Below are 14,454 nucleotides of genomic sequence, written 5' to 3' on the forward strand. Positions count from 1 at the left end.
GGGCATCCCATTTCTGATTCTTATTTCGATTTCTTCCGTCGGATTGATTGTTTAATGTCTGGTATTTAATTTTAAAAACCCAAATAAAACCTAATACAGCACTGTTTTCGTTTGAGGGGTAGAGGTTGGGTCTTGTGTTCCCCACTATATTGCTATACCGCTCAAGGTTCTAGTATTACATTTTTTTTTTTTTTTTTATTACAAATTGGGAGCAATATATTTTATGTGATGTCCACTCTCGTCCACTGGTTTTTACTCCCTGGGCGAGAAACAGCCATGCTAAAGCACTACAAGTTCGGTTCTCTTCTGTATTCGATTTCCCTTAGGTTTACCTCTCAAATTGAGGAGGATGATACACCTGGATGATATAAGTGAATTAACATTTTTTTTTTGCTAGGCTTCGACGCTCTTTTATTTAATTTTTTTATTTATTTTTTCATTATTTTTTTACGCACTTTCATTCTAAAGTTAAAATAGATAAAAACTTGTTATTACAGTTAAATAGGCCTAGTAGTGAGAATTCAACTTTTTTTTAAAAATTATTTCTGTTTCTGATTTTGAAGTTTGTAGATGATTTTCTTTCATCTACAACCCTGTATTTATTCTGTTAAATTGGATAAATAAACCCCGGCCAGGTAATCAAACGTCTTTGGGAGCGCAATGGAAGCCAGGGGACTCTTTTGAAAATAATAGTTCAAATCCATAAAATGAAATTGCAAAGGACCTCCTAGTTTGGCATACGGTTGGTTTAAATTATTCCTCCTTTTGATCATTTTTAATATTTGCTTTATCATTAAATACAATTTTTTAATTATCTTGACTTTATTTTTATTATGTTATTTAAAGCACTTATTTTCGTTTAATTCTGCCTCTGTGATAATTTAGAGTTGCGAGGTCAGATCATTCTGTTAAATACACATTTTTTTATGTTTGGTAATTTGCATGTTTACCTAAATTCGATGTTTACCAAGACTTCATTAAAAAGCAAAAAAATTCCACGAAACCCGAATAATTGAAACTTTGATCTTACCCGCTGTGTTTGGTTAGGGGTAATGGGGTGGGGCATTTTCTTTTAAGGTGTTGTATGCTTGAGTGTTTAAGAGGAAGTCAATTAAATAGCGAGGACAATCAGCTGTATCGAAAGGTTCTTAGATCAGGGACAACTAGAAAAGTAATTATTGTATGTAATTTTATATGAAGCAATGAGCAAAGTCCTACTTAGTTCGATAATGCATTTTCTGTTATTAATTTGTTTTTACGCATTGCTTCGTTTATGAGTTGTGTCACTATATATTTGTTTTTTTGCATATAATTTTCTTTTAGATCTTTTGTGCGTAAAATATACATTATGTGCCAATCATTCTTCAGTTTACAGCAAGGTCAAATTTTTCAATTTATAGTCGAATCTGACTTCTAAAATAATATATTTGTTTTTGAAGTTCTTTTGTGCTAGTGTTTTGCACCAAGTCAGCTACAAAACTAACCAAAATTTGAAGTAAAACACTGGATGGGGCGGAAAAATCTTTTCTACGGATTTAGTAAAAATCAAGATTCAAGACGTTTAACCTTTTAGGTTTACTAGGCCCCAAGGCCGTGCTTCGATTTGCACTTAAATATAAAGAATAGCTAAAGACTAAGTATGCTCGAAATTCACTTCAACAGCATTAATTTGTTCTTCCCATTTAAATTCAACTGTTAAAATGGGCAAATAAACAAAGTCACTAAGAGATGGGGATCCGTTACTTTAAGAGGAAAACCAATCCTGGAGTTTGTACAAAATTCAGCGTTTACTCCATTTCCCGATTTTCCCAAATTACGGAATTTGTAATTTTCCGGAAAATATTCCAAGGGAATTAGCAGTAAGTTGCAATTCCACGCTATTCTTGTGCAATATTTTTAGTACCAACCAATGTGTCTTCATGACTAAGAAAATTATGTAAAAAAGAAATTTATTATAGACAAAAATGAATACATGCTAACAAAATGTCTGAGCCGGAACTCACGCAACTTTTATCCCATAGGGAAAAATGTAATAACTGCATTTATAATCAATGCGCTACAAAGTGCTCGCCTTTATTCTAGCTTGCACCCTAATAAAGATACTATCTCTACATTTGAGAACTGGTAACTGTATACGTAAACAGTGGAAAACAGTTATACAAAAACGACAGGCAATATTTGAAATCATTGATTATGATGGGTATAACCGGGGTAGGATGAAGATCCTACCTTGCTTAACAAAATTGTATTCCCCCTCCCCCTATACAATACATATACTTTTTATAATATTGAAGTAAGCACAATAAGGAACCCCAAATAGAGGCACCTTATACAGAACTAAAGACATTAGACAGAGACCTTTTATCTCTAATTTACATTTTTGTATTCCTAAATGTCTTTATAATAAATAATAATTTTATTTGAGACTTTCTGCATTACAAAGCCATAATAATTGCATAGTTGTGGAATGAATTCATTGCATTTGAATAAATATAAGTATAATCAAGCTTGAGACCGCTAGCTTGTGGTGTATACTAGCTTATTGAACAATACTGCTTTGGTATAGTCTAGGCAGTGTTTGTAAATCAAAGCTTGTATACTTATATGCTTTTAAGAATTGAGCCCTCTTCACGAAGATATAACTTAATTCTGTCAGTCCGTATTTACGTATAAAAATACCAGAACTCTGTTGTGAACAGATCAGGGAACGAATTACGTGAAAATTTAAAGCATTTATAAAATCTTAACATCTTTAAGTTCAGTTCTGATTTAGGAATTTAAAACAAGAACTAGATCTTTAGATCCAGTCAATAAAATTAATGATAACCGTTCCCTGATATTAAAAAAGAGAAATCAAAACAAATAAAAACCTAAAACTAATAAGCATTGGATATCCATGTATCACCAGGTCAGCACTCCAAATAATTAAATCTTATTTTTTGAGTTTATTTTTCAGAATCACTAGATAATGGCGAATTAGGCCAGATTTTTTTTTTAATAACGAAATTCTCTTGGACCATTTATCCTGAAACCGGCATTTTAGAAAGAACAAAAGAAGGAAAAACAAAAGAAAGTAGGAATAGCTTTCGTTTTTCAAAAGCATGTTTTTTTCCCTCCCGTATAAAAAAATTATTTAGTTGAAACAGCACGAGTAAAAATACATCCCAAATTTGGGCTTCTAACACATTAATATTTCAAAATATGACACATTATTATATAAAGCTTGTAAAAATTCTTATGAAAATAAAGGATTAACCCAATTTTTGACACCTAAAATTATATTAAAAAGAAAATACCGCTTGTAAACTAATAGAAAATACTTGTTTATCCATCAGAGTAAGTACAAGCTACGTTAGAGTGACAGTTATTCAACAAAACAGAGAGCACATTTTGCCTTCTTTCTTTGAAAGCCAGTTTGCGCATCTCAAATTGAATTGCAAAAGAAGGTTGAATAAAATAAGTAGAAATTAAACGTAATCCGCACGATTATTTTTATCTAGTTCAAAGACCAGATGAGCAAATGGAAGAATTACGGCAGTGCCTGGATTTGCTTAAATTGATCAAGTTATGGAAATGTGGTTGCCTTTTACAATGGTAGTTAAAATAGAACTAGTAAAAATTAGCTGGCCATGTGAGATTCTAAAACTGCACGGCACTAAATACAGAAGTTCCTAGGTTAACGACAAAACCGCATTGTTTGACGGAGCAGTATCACATGAGTAGTCATGGAACTTCACTGATCCACCCGTAAAAAATAAAATCTATGTCAATCACTCTCAGAATCACAAAATGAGTGCTGCCATCTCAAAGTGGCGACTGAATATTCAGGAGTATAGAATGTGAACATCACCGGGCAAGAAGTTGCGTCGTCGTTTTAAATAAATTTTTCAGCTCAGACTCTTCTAGTCGGTTTCATCTGGAGGCCTATGTCGCCATCTTCTTCTGGAATTTCAAGAACTGGATCCAGATCACTCAAATCACCTCCTTCTTCTGTAAAAAGAATACAAGCGTATAATACACGCTTCAGTAGAAATTTTTATTTTATAACGATTATGGACATAACATATTATTATTCGTTGTTTCGTTGATTCTTTGCAAACCAAATGCCGATTCTTAATCAGGAGATTACTTCATCATTACGACTTGTTAAAAAAAGAAAACAAGATAACAAAACAATTTTACTGACTAAACTGAATCAAATATACATCAGTATAAGGAGGGGCGTAATTTCGTCAAAATCCTTGGGGGGGGGGGGTAAAGTTGGAGCCAATTTTCTCAAATCAAGTGAAAATGATAGTGAAAACTAAAAAGTAATAATAATAATAAAAATAAGCCGTTTGGTACCATAAAGATACTATTTAGTACTTTCAAAGTACCACACAGCTGCTTTATAGTACCATATAAAGGTAACTTATAGTACTGTAAAGGTAAATTTGTGGTAAAGAACTGATCTGTTTCTGTTGACACTTGAATCATGTAGGTTTATCTTAGTTTTGACAAGATTTCGGAAGAAACTTAATTCCAGCTGGGGGGGGAGACTAAGGTCTGGAAGGGGGGAGGCAAACCAAGGTCTTGCCCCCTACCCGATAGCAAATGATACCTCTACTATAAGGCTTCTCGAAAACTCACGACGTCACTACTAGGAGGAAGGGGGACTGGGTATCTCCCAAGAATATTGACACGATTCTAGTAATACAACTTATTTAGACTATTAACATAAAAACCGTGCTGAAGACAGGCACTGCACAAAGCTATCTTCAATCAAGCACAATATAGCCCTAAGCTAAACTCTCGCAATAACTTTGTGGCGAAAACATCAATGCTCGTAACAGTCATTGAAAAAATCAATTATATAACAAGCTCAAACGATAGGAAAACCTAGGTGTCCCCCATTCTCCACCACACGAGCACCATCTATTGTACACATTTTTCGAAATTCGGAACCGCGGACAAAACCCTGACGAAAACATATTGCCGAAAATAGATTTCCAGCATTGAGCCAAAGAGAATAGAGAATTCATAAATTTTAGATTTTCGGCAACTTTACGAAAAGATAGAAATTAAAAACTACTAGCGTAACCCACGGTGTAGCGTGTGGTGATTTATTTAAAAACGCAGGAAATTTCAGAGAAAACTCAGTAATTTATAATTAATCTGCCATTTTACAGAAATAAACTTGGAATTTATCTGTAAACTATTATCAATCTGGATTTTTTTTTTGTTTACAATAATTATTGCTAGGTCAAAATCCAGTCTACACAAAGTAGGTCCAGGCTAGCTTAGATAAAATCTTGAAGTTATGTGGGATTACATAAAAAAAAAACTAGTTTTTTTAACTGAAAGTAAGGAGCGACATTAAAACTTAAAACGAACAGAAATTACTCCGTATATGAAATAGATTGTTCCCTCCGCAATCCCTCGCTCTTTACGCTAAAGCTTTTAATTGTTTTAAAAAGCAGAATTGTGGCAAAGAGTCAAACTTTAGCGTAAAGAGCGATGGATTGCGGAGGGAACAATCTATTTCATATACGGAGTAATTTCTGTTCGTTTTAAGTTTTAATGTCGCTCCTTACTTTCAGTTAAAAAAACTAGTTTTTTTTTTATGTAATTTCTGAACGTTTTTGAATTAATGCATGTTTGATTTTGACTCTCCACACGTAAACTATTCAAATGAAATTTGCATATTAATTCCTTTTTTGGCTAAATGGCTTTCTCTTAGTTTTGATCATACGATTTTGAGAAATATGGGATGGGGAAGGAGGCCTAGTTGCCATGCAATTTTTCCGTTCCATAAAAAGGCAACTATTAATTTTAATTTTAACGAATTTTTTTATTAGCAAAAAATATACGTAACTTTAGAATTAACTTAAGTAACAAACTTTTATATTCTTTAATTATTATTATGTATATGAGGGGGTTTGTACCCTCGTTAATACCTCGTTCTTTACACTAAATCGTAAGTTTTGTCCCAATTCTTTAAGAATGACCCCTGAATCAGAAAGGCCGTAGAATAAATAGTTGAAATTACTAAAAATACTTTAGCATAAAGAGCGAGGTATTTATCTCCTCCTAAATACCTCGCTCTTTATGCTAAAGTATTTTTAGAACCCCTCATATGCGTACTAATCTCTGTTCGTTTTAAGTTTCAATGCTGCTTCTTCCTTTCATTTGAAAAAACGTTTTCATGTTTATTTTTCATTGTTTTCTTATAGTAATGCTAGAGAATCCTGCGCCCTTTTCATTGAATTTTTCTTCCCCCATGACAGATTCCTCCAAGGAAAGATCCTCCAACATAGCCCCCTCTCCTCAACCCCACCCCCAAACAAAATAAAATCTCCCTGAAAACGTCTGTACACTTCCCAATAACCATTACTATATGTAAACACTGGTCAAAGTTTGTAACTTGCAGCCCCTCCCCCAGGGATTGTTGGGGAGTAAGTCATCCCCAAAGACATAGTTATTATGGTTTTCAACTATGCTGAACAAAATGGTTATCTCAAAATTTTGATCCGTTGACTTTGGGAAAAAATGAGCGTGGGAGGGGGCCTAGATGCCCTCCAATTTTTTTGGTCACTTAAAAAGGGCACTAGAACTTTTCATTTCCGTTAGAATGAGCCCTCTTGCGACATTCTAGGACCACTTGGTCGATACGATGACCCCTGGGGAAAAGAAAAAAAAAACAAAAAAAAAAAAACAAACAAATAAACACGCACCCGTGATTTGTCAAAAAATACAAAATTCCACATTTTTGTAGATAGGAGCTTGAAACTTCTACAGTAGGGTTCTCTGATACGCTGAATCTGATGGTGTCATTTTCGCTAAGATCCTACGACTTTTAGGGGGTTTTTCTCCCTATTTTCCTAAATAGGGCAAATTTTCTCAGGCTCGTAACTTTTGATGGGTAAGACTAAACTTGATGAAACTTATATATTTAAAATCAGCATTAAAATGCGATTCTTTTGATGTAGCTATTGATATCAAAATTCAATTTTTTAGAGTTTTGGTTACTATTGAGCCGGGTCGCTCCTTACTACAGTTCGTTACCACGAACTGTTTGATAGTCGACTTTAAGCTCGAATGCTATGAACAGAGAAGAACTAGCCAAAAGCTTTGAAATATGGAACGGTTTTCTGCAAGGTTGCTTGCTATCACCAGAGCTTTTCAATCCCTTTTCAACTGCAATCCTTTCACTCCCTGGTACCCCATCTAGTGCACTCGTAGGAGGATTAATATCAGACAAATTTGCTTATACTGAGGATATAGCTTAAGTGCTGATTCCCTCTGTGACCTCCAATCCCAGATCGATAGTGTCAATACGACCACCAACCTCTTTAGGATAACCTTCGACACCTTCAAAACGAATGGCCTGCGCTGCTCACATGAACCTGATCCCTAAGTAAACTCTAGCCTTCAGCTTGAAGGTGGTAATATAGATTGGATCAAAGGACTTATCTAAGTTCTCGAATGTCGACTCGACTTTAAGCTCGAGTGGTTGGAAAATTCTACATTTCAAAGCATCTGAAAGTGCCTATGTTTTAAAATTCCAGAAAAACAAGAATACAGGGTAGGCTAATAAGAAACAAATTACCAAATGCTGGATTGCGTTGGTGAACAAAATCTTTAAGCACAGACCCTTACGTAAGAATATGGAACTCTCCCGAAGGAAGAACTCACAGAACACGACTTAAAACAGTCTCAAAGCTGTCTAGGAAACTCACCAAATTTTTAGCAGGTGTCCTGAGTGACCAAGCGACCCGAACAGCCTACATAGCCACTCTATTAGACAAAATCATGGAGCTCACTTCAAACTCACCCCTATCTCTTTATGAATGACATTTGCAACCTTATCAGAGAAATTGCCCCCGATATCACTCTCAGCATCTAGAAACCTGACCAGAGCCCTGGATCACAGACGAGATCATTCAGCTCTGCGATGAAAAGCGCAACGTCACCAACAAGCAAGACAGAGAAATCAGAGACCGATACAAGCAACTTAACATGCTGTAGAAAAAACAATACACTGTACTCACCGTGCAGAAAAAACATAAGCAGTGCGAAACGGCTTTCAAGAAAGGTTACTTCATGAAAGGCACACTTAATGTACAGAAGAGTTAGGGAACTGGCTGAAAAGAACAATCTCATGGCTTACTCTTTTCATGACGAACATAACAACTGAATAAAATCCACAGATGGAATCCGTTCTAGATGCAAAGAGCGCATCGAGAATAAACTGAATCCGATCATCCTCCCAAGTGTGCTATCTAGTTTCCCAGTTATTGCTACAGACCCAAGCCCACACTCCCTTCTCCCAGAAATAGAAGCAGCCATCAGATATCTTAAGACCAACAAAGATGCTGGCCCTGATGGAATACAACCAGAACTTCTGGAAGTCAGTTGCAGGCCCGTCCTTGATCTTTATTATAAAATCACTACAGTTGCCTGAGAAGCAGGCCTGTTTTGACACCTTAGTATGAAGCCACAATAATCCCACTCGATAGGAAAGGCTCAAATGCAGCTTGTGACAACTACCGACCAATCAATCTAACCAGCCAAGCCGCTAAAATACTGACAAGAGCAATGCTAGGGTGCATCCAAGCAATAAGCTCAGCAGTCATCCCACAATACCAGGTTGGTTTTGGACCGAATAGGTCGAAGGTCGAACTGATTTTCACAGTCCGTCATACCATTAAAAAAAAAGTTGAATGAATCCAAAGAATCTACAACCTCTTCACAGATTTCAAACAGGCGTTTGACCTCATTAGAGAGAAGGCCTATTGCATATTCTTCTTCGCTTCGGGATTCCATCCAACTTGGTCTTCCTGATAGGGGACATATTCACGAAGTTCAGAAGCCGCGCTATGAACAGAGAAGAACTAGCCAAAAGCTTTGAAATATGGAACGGTTTTCTGCAAGGTTGCTTGCTATCACCATAGCTTTTCAATCCCTTTTCAACTGCAATCCTTTCACTCCCTGGTATCCCATCTAGTGCACTCGTAGGAGGATTAATATCAGACAAATTTGCTTATACTGAGGATATAGCTTAAGTGCTGATTCCCTCTGTGACCTCCAATCCCAGATCGATATTGTCAATACGACCACCAACCTCTTTAGGATAACCTTCGACACCTTCAAAACGAATGGCCTGCGCTGCTCACATGAACCTGATCCCTAAGTAAACTCTAGCCTTCAGCTTGAAGGTGGTAATATAGATTGGATCAAAGAACTTATCTAAGTTCTCGAATGTCGACTCGACTTTAAGCTCGAGTGGTTGGAAAATTCTACATTTCAAAGCATCTGAAAGTGCCTATGTTTTAAAATTCCAGAAAAACAAGAATACAGGGTAGGCTAATCAGAAACAAATTACCAAATGCTGGATTGCGTTGGTGAACAAAATCTTTAAGCACTGACCCTAACGTAAGAATATGGAGCTCTTTCGAAGGAAGAACTCACAGAACACGACTTAAAACAGCCTCAAAGCTGTCTAGGGAACTCACCAAATTTTGAGCAGGTGTCCTGAGTGACCAAGCGACCCGAACAGCTTACATAGCCACTCTATTAGACAAAATCATGGAGCTCACTTCAAACTCACCACTATCTCTTTATGATTGACATTTGCAACCTTATCAGACAAATTGCCCCCGATATCACTCTCAGCATCTAGAAACCTGACCAGAGCCCTGGATCACAGACGAGATCATTCAGCTCTGCGATGAAAAGCGCAACGTCACCAACAAGCAAGACAGAGAAATCAGAGACCGATACAAGCAACTTAACATGCTTTAGAGAAAACAATACACTGTACTCACCGTGCAGAAAAAACATAAGCAGTGCGAAACGGCTTTCAAGAAAGGTTACTTCAGGAAAGGCACACTTAATGTACACAAGAGTTAGGGAACTGGCTGAAAAGAACAATCTCATGGCTTACTCTTTCCATGACGAACATAACAACTGAATAAAATCCACAGATGGAATCCGTTCTAGATGTAAAGAGCGCATCGAGAATAAACTGAATCCGATCATCCTCCCAAGTGTGCTATCTAGTTTTCCAGTTATTGCTACAGACCCAAGCCCACACCCCCTTCTCCCAGAAATAGAAGCAGCCATCAGATATCTTAATACCAACAAAGATGCTGGCCCTGTTGGAATACAACCGGAACTTCTGGAAATCAGTTGCAGGCCCATCCTTGATCTTTATTATAAAATCACTACAGCTGCCTGAGAAGCAGGCCAGTTTTGACACCTTAGTGTGAAGCCACAATAATCCCACTCGATAGGAAAGGTTCAAATGCAGCTTGTGACAACTACCGACCAATCAATCTAACCAGCCAAGCCGCTAAAATACTGACAAGAGCAATGCTAGGGTGCATCCAAGCAATAAGCTCAGCAGTCATCCCACAATACCAGGTTGGTTTTAGACCGAATAGGTCGAAGGTGGAACTGATTTTCACAGTCCGTCATACCATGAAAAAAAAAGTTGAATGAATCCAAAGTATCTACCACCTCTTCACAGATTTCAAACAGGCGTTTGACCTCATTAGAGAGAAGGCCTATTGCATATTCTTCTTCGCTTCGGGATTCCATCCAACTTGGTCTTCCTGATAGGGGACATATTCACGAAGTTCAGAAGCCGCGCTATGAACAGAGAAGAATTAGCCAAAAGCTTTGAAATATGGAACGGTTTTCTGCAAGGTTGCTTGCTATCACCAGAGCTTTTCAATCCCTTTTCAACTGCAATCCTTTCACTCCCTGGTACCCCATCTAGTGCACTCGTAGGAGGATTAATATCAGACAAATTTGCTTATACTGAGGATATAGCTTAAGTGCTGATTCCCTCTGTGACCTCCAATCCCAGATCGATATTGTCAATACGACCACCAACCTCTTTAGGATAACCTTCGACACCTTCAAAACGAATGGCCTGCGCTGATCACATGAACCTGATCCCCAAGTAAACTCTAGACTTCAGCTTGAAGGTGGTAATATAGATTGGATCAAAGAACTTATCTAAGTTGGTAGCTTCCTCACCTCCGACAATATTCACTCAAAGAAATGAAAAGACACCTGGCACTTGCAAATTCCAACTTTAAAAAGCTGATGCCCATCTGGAGGAACAAAAACTCATCAACGACACTCAAAATCAGGTTATTCAAATTGCTTATCACCCCAATCGTTATTTATCCCTCTGAATCTTGGACTCTAAAAACAGAGGGCCAGTACCACCACGTTGCCTTTGAAACAAAATCAATACGACGAATTGCTGGTACTATTTATCCTGATAGAATCTGCAACACCAAGTATCTCTATAATCTCAAGGTCAAAATTACCATCCTTGACAGAATAAAACTGCAGAAGCTTAGATGGCTAGGACACATCAAACATATGGAAAGCCCTCGTCTCCCGACGATAGTCTTTGAAGGTTCGGTACATGGTTCTCGACCTAGAAGGTGCCCCTCCCCAAGAGATGGACAGACAACTTCCGGTTAATCAACTTGGCGCACCTTCTCTGCCTGGCTAAGGATAGAAGTTCTTACGGGAGCTACATCAACATACTGGTGAAAGAAAATGCGGCCCGGACGGATGAGACTTAAGTCAAGTCAAGTGAGGTCAAATAAGTAAATTCCAATATGGAAATCACCTCTCCTACCCAAAGTATTTAAATAACCATACATATATAGCCAGTAATGAAACAATCCTTATAACTACCAATTGCAACATGTAGTTAGTAACATAATTACTCAGTATCGAACTAACTGCAATTCGGAATACGACTTTACTAAAATCTGGTAATCAACAATTGGTGTATATCACCCAGTTTAATGCATTATTTTAAAACACAGAAAATATTAGAGAATATTCGTGAAATTTCTTTACATTGAATAAACAGAAAATTCCTTTTGAAGTCTATTAGACATTTATTTACTTAAAAAAATAAAAGAAAACAAAAGAAATAAATAAACTTAAATCAAAATAACTTTTAACTGGATTTTAGTTTATTCAAAGTACACAAATCCAAAATCGGATTTTTGGAAAGATGATTGGTGAATAGAGATCAGCTCAAATTTGTTTTAAAGCTCTGAAAATGCCGCTTTCTAGAAAAGTAAAATAAGACAGTCGTGGAGAGCTATTGTGTTGTATGTGCCCTGTTGTTATTGTCATCGACAAGCTTCAAATACAGAAAAATTACTTTCTTCGTCAAGTAGCAGCGATTTTGTTTAGCTTTAAATCAAAGCTGAGGGATCGACAAATACTGCCGCTACCAAGACATTGATAATTACTCACCACCCGGTCGGGATTTACCAAATGTTCAAGTAAGCCATTGGTTGAGGCCCGCCTAAGTTAATCGGCTGTACTGTATAGCTTCAAACTCATTTAATACGGAGAATCATACGAAATATGTACCATCAATAGGCGAGTTATATTACGAAAGTAGAATTGAAGAAAACAGGATTTTCATCTGTATGTTTGAGTTAGAGAGATACACTAGCTTATAATAAAAAAAAAGAAAAAATACTGTGAAAGTCGACAGGAAGTCCAAAAATTATTAACTGTTGTTTTTTCTTCATTTAATTCTCATCATAAAAATGGTTTGATTTTGTCACTTGCCTAAAGGGTTTGATAATTTCTTCCATGAATAAAAACTTCAACAAATGATTGGATCTACTTAGCAAATTGTTATTGCTTACAATGTGCAGTAATCCTGTCAATTTGTTGCTTATTTGAAAATATAATTTTTTGCACAGTCGGGAAAAATTTATTTTCGTTTTTATTTCAGAGTTCTTTCCGATATTTTTTAGTTTTGACTGGCTGAAGTTTGCTTGGTGGAGTTGGCTGACTTCCAATAGTCAGGTTTTCGTTCTTACCCCGGTAAAGGAACCGGTCATAAATTGGCACGACGATCATTCACATTTTATCATTAACTCTCCTTCCTTCAAGAAGGACTGTTCACATATTTTGAGAGCTTTTCATGAGTTTTTACTGTTCAAAAAAAGATAAATATCTATGCCTTGTAACTGGTTTTTAGATCTTTCACGAAATCACTACAAGTCAAACTGTATAAAACAAAGCCGAGGCACAAGGACATCCAATCGGCTATTTATACGGGAACTAAGACGGCTGGACCTTTGAGGCCTGTTACCATCCCATTCCTCTTACATCAGCAGACGAAACTAATTCCATTTTCTTTTTAGTTTTCCCCTTGTAGGAAAAAATTGACCTACATAGCAACAATAACCCAGCCTCATAGATACCATTGCTAAGCTTACCGAAGGTAAACTCTAACTGAAAAACCAAATCTTTAATCCAAAGGTCCTTCCATAGCATTTCATAGATCTTTTTTTTTAATCCCTGAAAGCAATATTTTCGTCACAAAGGAAAAAAAATACTTAAAAATAATATGACGGTGAAACCTCAAAGATTCCTTAAAGCATCTAAATAAAATAAAGCTACTTCAATAGAAGATGACGGAAAAAACCCAAATTTTTTTAACCTCTAAATAATTAAATTGTTTTGGACGAATTTGCGCATCATCAAAAGTATCAGACATGTGCAAGTAATGTAACCTTCAGCCGTGTAACAAAGGTGAACTTATGGATTTAGCACCTAATATAGCATTGAATGAAAATGAGCATTTTTATAATTTGTTTACATAATTCATTTATGCGTACATAATTTTAACAACAAACTACCATTATAATAATTTAAATAGCCATTAAGGTTACTAATAGCGGTTTTTAAGTGGATCACATTCTCGGTAGATATTGCAACACATAAATGTACATTCATTATATTACCTAAGCAAAGAGGAGGGAAGCATGAGGGAAAAGATTAGTCCAAAGACCTCTGTCCCCATGAGAATAACAAACTCGCCCCCTCTGAGCTATATCCCGCAAGAAATCACGTGACACCATCTGCAGCATGACATTTGCGGATCTATGGTCTGCATTGAAGCACACTTATTTTTCAACCATTTTGAGGACCATTGATAATGCTTGGCCCAGGGCCCATACAGGGATAAATTCAGCCAAGCCCACCACCTCTTTATTTGCTGATGTAAAAGCTTGGCGTCCACTTTTCAAAATACATATATAGATTGGAGCCTTGACATCTCAGTATGTATCATTATATACTAACACCAGTAAGTCACCCTGACTTAAAACTTCACTGGCTTCCTGGTGAGTACAATTATAGGGCACAATGTGTTACGGCATCGCCATCTTTAGTTTCACAAGATTGGGCGAATATTTCACTTTCTTTCTTCAGCCGAAAGTGAATGAAACAAAGGCTCAGAGATTGAGAATTGATGGGAATGCAGTTCTTGAATAATCTGTGAATGTCAGTTGAAATGCTGAATGTGACCGGAAGTGTCTATTCGGTTCCTAACTGCTGTTCTTTCTACAGGCTCAGTAGAGCATGAATCTTTTATGGATACTTTATACAAAAAGCAGCCGAAATGGA

The 14,454-nt window shown here is 36.6% G+C and overlaps 1 protein-coding gene across 2 annotated transcripts in view; it reads right to left on the reverse strand.

Moving 5' to 3' along the window:
• Positions 1-1,932: 1,932 nt before the first annotated feature.
• The window catches only part of LOC136041011 (sodium- and chloride-dependent glycine transporter 1-like), a 76,100-nt gene continuing 63,578 nt past the window's right edge, over positions 1,933-14,454 (reverse strand). For both annotated transcript variants that reach the window (XM_065725514.1, XM_065725522.1), the window contains exon 13: positions 1,933-3,990. In XM_065725514.1, coding sequence (XP_065581586.1) covers positions 3,893-3,990 — 98 coding nt within the window. In that variant the 3' untranslated portion in view covers positions 1,933-3,892. The remainder of the gene's footprint in view (positions 3,991-14,454) is intronic.

This window comes from Artemia franciscana, chromosome 2, assembly GCF_032884065.1.
Source record: "Artemia franciscana chromosome 2, ASM3288406v1, whole genome shotgun sequence".
Classification (NCBI taxonomy): domain Eukaryota; kingdom Metazoa; phylum Arthropoda; class Branchiopoda; order Anostraca; family Artemiidae; genus Artemia; species Artemia franciscana.